Source organism: Penaeus japonicus, unplaced genomic scaffold (assembly GCF_977035675.1).
Source record: "Penaeus japonicus unplaced genomic scaffold, GWHDUDI00000001_assembly GWHDUDI00000002, whole genome shotgun sequence".
In the NCBI taxonomy this organism is placed as follows: domain Eukaryota; kingdom Metazoa; phylum Arthropoda; class Malacostraca; order Decapoda; family Penaeidae; genus Penaeus; species Penaeus japonicus.
The window spans coordinates 6243899-6249937 of NW_028234404.1; the positions used below are offsets into that span (position 1 = coordinate 6243899).

At 27.1% G+C, this 6039-nt stretch overlaps 1 protein-coding gene across 1 annotated transcript in view; it reads right to left on the reverse strand.

The window, feature by feature from the left end:
• The window catches only part of LOC122267160 (uncharacterized), a 6961-nt gene extending 6144 nt beyond the window's left edge, over positions 1–817 (reverse strand). Inside the window, exon 1 of the mRNA XM_086544769.1 lies at positions 734–817. Within this exon, the coding sequence (XP_086400895.1) occupies positions 734–817 (84 nt within the window). The remainder of the gene's footprint in view (positions 1–733) is intronic.
• Between the last annotated feature and the right edge of the window lie 5222 nt (positions 818–6039).

The following is a 6039-nucleotide window of genomic DNA, read 5'->3' on the forward strand; positions in this document are numbered from 1 at the left end:
ATATATATACGACGTGTTAGCTTATAATATATTCACATACATACATATATATATATATATAATATATACATATAATGTAAGATATACCGTATATTCCTCATATACATTTAATATGTATATAGATATATATAAATCTATATCATATTAACTAGATATTCTACCTATATATAGATTTTATATATAGATATATATAGTCAGTTTTTATATATATATTATACATATATATTTTATATATATATATATATCACTATTTTATGATATAGTATTTAAATTCATATATACTGTATGTGTGTTTGTGGTTAGTGATGTGTGTGTGTGTGTGTGTCGTATTGTAGTGTGTGGACACATAAGCGTAAATATGCTGAGATATATAATGTACTTATTTATAATATTTAATATATATAGTTATACATAGTATATACATAAATATTATAACATATATGTAGCTATGATATTTTATACATATTGTTACATAAAAAATGATATAAACATATATAAATATATTTGCATTGAAAGAATTTAGTTGTTGCTGTAGATTTACACACTCACCCCACATCACACACGACACATGCACACGACACACACATACATATATTATATATATTCTAATAAATGCGTCAGTACTATTCTATCATATATATATATTTTTAGTAGTTATTTTATATAGAATATATATAATATATATATATATATATTATACACACATACACATGAATTTCCGTTTAGGACTGACCACATTTCCCTCCTTGGCAACCGAAACTGAACCCTGGGGGGCCGGGTGGGCCTTAATCGATTTATGTAGTGTGGCGCCAACCATTGGTGTCTATCCATCTCAGACATTATGGCCCCAGTATTTGATGTGATGAAAACTAGGGAATTTGCACCATCACTTCACTCTTAACTTGAGCAGACACTGGAACTAGGAACCCTTGACAACTGCTACATTAGATAAATGGGGGGAGTATTAAACGAGAGTTTGAGCAGTGCTGAAGTGGATTTGCTCCATGGATATGGGACCTTGTAGGTCGGAGGGGCCAGCGTCAATCTCTTATTTCATATATATGTATATTATTCCTAATATATATATATCACGATATTAATATATATATATATATATTATGAGTAGTATTCAATATATTATATTCTATATATAGTATGTGTTGTGATGTGTGTGTTTGTGTGTGTGTGTGTGTTGTTGGTGTATGGTGTGTGTGTGTGTATGTGTGTGTAGGGTGTGTGTGTGTGTGTATCCTGTGTGAGTGTGTCCTGTGTGTGTGTATTGTGTGTATATAATTTATAGAGATATATAATTAGTATAGTGTATATCCTATCAGTATATGAATTATTCATATACTTATTATATATGTATTAATATATAATGATATATGTATATATATATACATATATATATATATATAAGTATAAATACTATATATATTAGTATATGTATATTATCTAATATTATAATATATATGATTACTAGTATTATATAATCAACATATACAATACGATATAATTAGCATACAGATATATCCGTTATATATATGAAATATATATATACATATATATTTATTATTATAAATATATTATATATACAATATCATATATATATTATAGGATATATATATATTATAATATATCAGATATACTTTTATAACTTACTATATATACTATAGCTATATATATTACATAAATTAGTATATTCTCATAATATATATATTATACATATATATGTATATTGTTCTGGTGTGTGTTGGCGTGTGTGTGTATTTTCAGACATATATATAGACATGTATACACTTATATAATAAGTATAATATTATATAGTATATATATAGAGATAGTATATATATATATATTATATATATACATATATAGATTATTATATATTATATATATATATTAATATATACTACACACCAAATAATATAATAGTTTAAAAGATAGTAACACATATATACTATCAGTATTTTATATATTATATTATATAGTAATATATGATATATATATTATATATATATATATATATATATATTAGTATATATAGTATATATATATTATACATATATATACATTATATATATATATATATATATATATATATATATTATATTCTATTTATATATATATTTATTTATTTTATATGTGTGTCTGTGGTTTTGTGTGTGTGTGTGTATTGATTATTTTAGCATAAATAGGCACACATCACACACACAATCACACACATCAACCACATAATCACACACACACACAGCACACACTATATATATATATAAATATTATATTGATAGCGTATATATTTATAATACTATATATATATTATATATTTACTATATATATATATATTCTATGTATATGGTTATATATAATATATATATATAATATATATATATAATATATTAATATATCTAATATAGTATATTGAAGTGTGGGTGTAGTGTGTGTGTTGAGTGTGTGTGTCATGTGTGTATGTGTATATGATTATTTGAGAACATGAAAATATGCAGCTCACACACACACACACACACCACACCACACACACGCACGATATATATATATGTAGTTTATATATATATATATTATTATATATATATATATAAGGTATATATATATATACGATATATAATTTATATATAACAGAGATTATATATTGAATGTGTGGTGTGTGTGTGTGTGTGTGTGTTTGTGTGTGTGTGTGGTGTGTGTGTGGTGTGTGTATGGATTATTTGACATAAATATGTACACCACACACTGCACACACACACAACAACACACACACTACACACATATTAATATATATGTATATATATACTATATATATATAATTGATAAATTGTTATATATAGTATATATTAATATATAAGATACATATATAGAATAATATATATACACATAGATGTGTATATAGTATATGTATATATATGTATATATTATATACTATGACATTTATATATATATATAGATATATATAAAATATTAATATGTATATATTATATATATATATATATATGTAAGAATATATATATACTATATATTATGTATATATATATATATAACATATGTGTTATTTACTGAGTGGTATATATCATCACACACACCACACACACACACACACACACACAGATTATAGATATATATACAATATATATATTTATGTAAGATATAATATAGTATATATTAATATCATAAACTTATAATATATATATAATATATATATATATATAATATACATAGTATATAATATATATATATAGTTGTTTAAAATTGTCATGTCCCCTAAAAGACCACATATTACGCTCAGCTCTATCTCTCTTACTTGCTGCCCACCACCATCAAGAACCATGTAAAACTTGTACCCTTCAACAAGTTTAGTGTATTACAGAATTACAGAATTGTATTACAGAATTACAGAATTACAGTTTAGATATTACAGTGTTACAGAATTGACACACAAGAAAATTTGTGGTGGTATATTTCACACACACACACACACACAAACACAAAAACACACACACACACTCACACACACACACACACACACACACACACACACCACACAACATTAGTATTATATATAAAGATCATCATGATGATATTAATATATATATAATAATTTTATATATCGTATATATATATAATGTATATATAGGTAGATTATTATATATGATATATATATATTATAAATATATATATACTAGTATATATATATAATAATTTACGCCCGATACACCACACATTTATACATATATCTAGCTTACACCCAGCACACACATCACACACACTTACATATGTTATACTATATAGGAATATATATATACATATATACGTATAATATATATAAATATATATTCCTATTGAGCGTATATAAATATATATATATATATATTTATATGGTATATTGTATGTATATATATATATACATATATATATATAACTAGATAGTATATATAATATATAGCTAATATATATAGATATATGTTATATATATAAATAGATGCGTAATATATAAGAACATATTAAATAGTATAGTATATAGATAATGTATTAGATATATATATCTCATAATATATAGGATACTTATAACTAATAGATATACATACATTTATATATCATGCTATACACACACATACACATACACATACACACTACACACACACACATAAAAACACAGCACACATCACACACGATATATGTTATAAAGTCTCCTATATAGTATATATATATATATATATATTATATTATAGTCTAGTAGACGTCATATATTTGTACCATTATATATATAGTACATACATATCTATACATCACATTTAGATAAATATCTATAGCACACAGAGACACATACACATACACACACACACCCACATAAACACACACACACACAGATATATATATCGTATATCAAATAATAATATAAATCTAGATATATACTTATAGTATATATATAATTTTATATATATATATTATGTATATATATAGTTTATATGAATATATATAATATATATAAATAATATATACATATATATATAATATATAAGACGTATATTCTATAAATAGTAATTTATATATATATACATCTTATATATATATATTGTGATGTTTGTATATATGTGTATTATTCATATGATATAATGTATATTATATATATATATATATATATAGATATATATATATATATATATATATATATAGTATATAGATGTATGGGATGTATATACGTAGATATATACTATACGAATATAGTATATATATATAGTATATATATATATATACGTATATATTTATTTATACATATAGTAGATATTAAAGAGGAAAGAGAGTGAGAGAGAGGCTATTCTTGAAGAATTTATGTATGATTATTGTATGAAAACTAACAAGACTAGAGTTAACCAGAGCAAATAAGGGTAATGTAATTTGCGGGGAATGAAATGATCGTATGCGGAGGGGGACAGATGTTCTGCATGTACATTACGAAAGTTCTTAATTTCATCCCGAACTACCTAGCTCAATCGAATAAATTACAGTCTCTTTGACTTCCTTCAAACTAGGAGGCGTCCTTGTATGTCTAACTCAGGAGGCTAAGGTGGATTAGGAGGACTAGTGGGATTGTGGAATTGAATAGTAACCACGATTTTTGATTAGTTATAGTTCACCTGAGGGCAGTTCGGATCGAAGTTTATTGTCCCGACGCTTTTCTAAGGCCCTGAAGAACAAATAGTGCAGATGGTTATCACGCAGAAAAATACCTAAAAAGTAGAATAAAGAGAGGAAATACTTAACAGAAAACCTAGCGGAACCTAGCTGGCTATTGCAACATATAAAAGGGGCTTGGCTTGTTTCGCGCATTCAGCATCCGCTTGACAGTTGAGAGCACGGTAACGACGTCACAGGGAAGGGGGTACTACCTATAGTTTGGTGTCCAAAGGTCTCATAGAAAAAAATCTTCTGGCGATGCTGGTGCGAGGTGCTGGCGATTATAGCTTGTTATTGGATCCTAGCTTTCACGTATATAAGAGGGAGACTTACTGTGATGAGTGAATATTGCGGACTTTTGCTGGTGAACTAGAAAAATGCATTTTCTTGAATGTTATATAGACCAGTTGTATTTTAATCAGGTGAGCAGTGTTTTGACGTGTATTAAGGCGTTACATCTTCTGAAAGTGAACTCTGCATCTACTTACAGATGAAGTTCTTGTTGATGTTCTTTGGCTGCATGCAGCCGGCAGGAGACCTTTCCGTGTGGGGCATTTCTTTGCACAGGGTGGCCATGGATTCAGGCCCTCCCTCCTGCCTAGGATACCTCATGGTGGCCATCATTCCGGCCTCCCAACCTTTAGGAGTTCCGCTAGGGTGGGGGGGGGGAGGGGGGTGGGGGTGGTGGCCATGAATCAGACCGTCACGTGCCCCGCCCGAGTGCAACCTGTGCGGCTGTAGTGGCACGTCCATCTCCTGCAACCCCCGGTGAGGAGCCCAAAGATCCTTCCACTTTCGATAGGACCGACTGCGTCAAGGAGCACTGCCCTGAAATCTTATTTTTCTTCA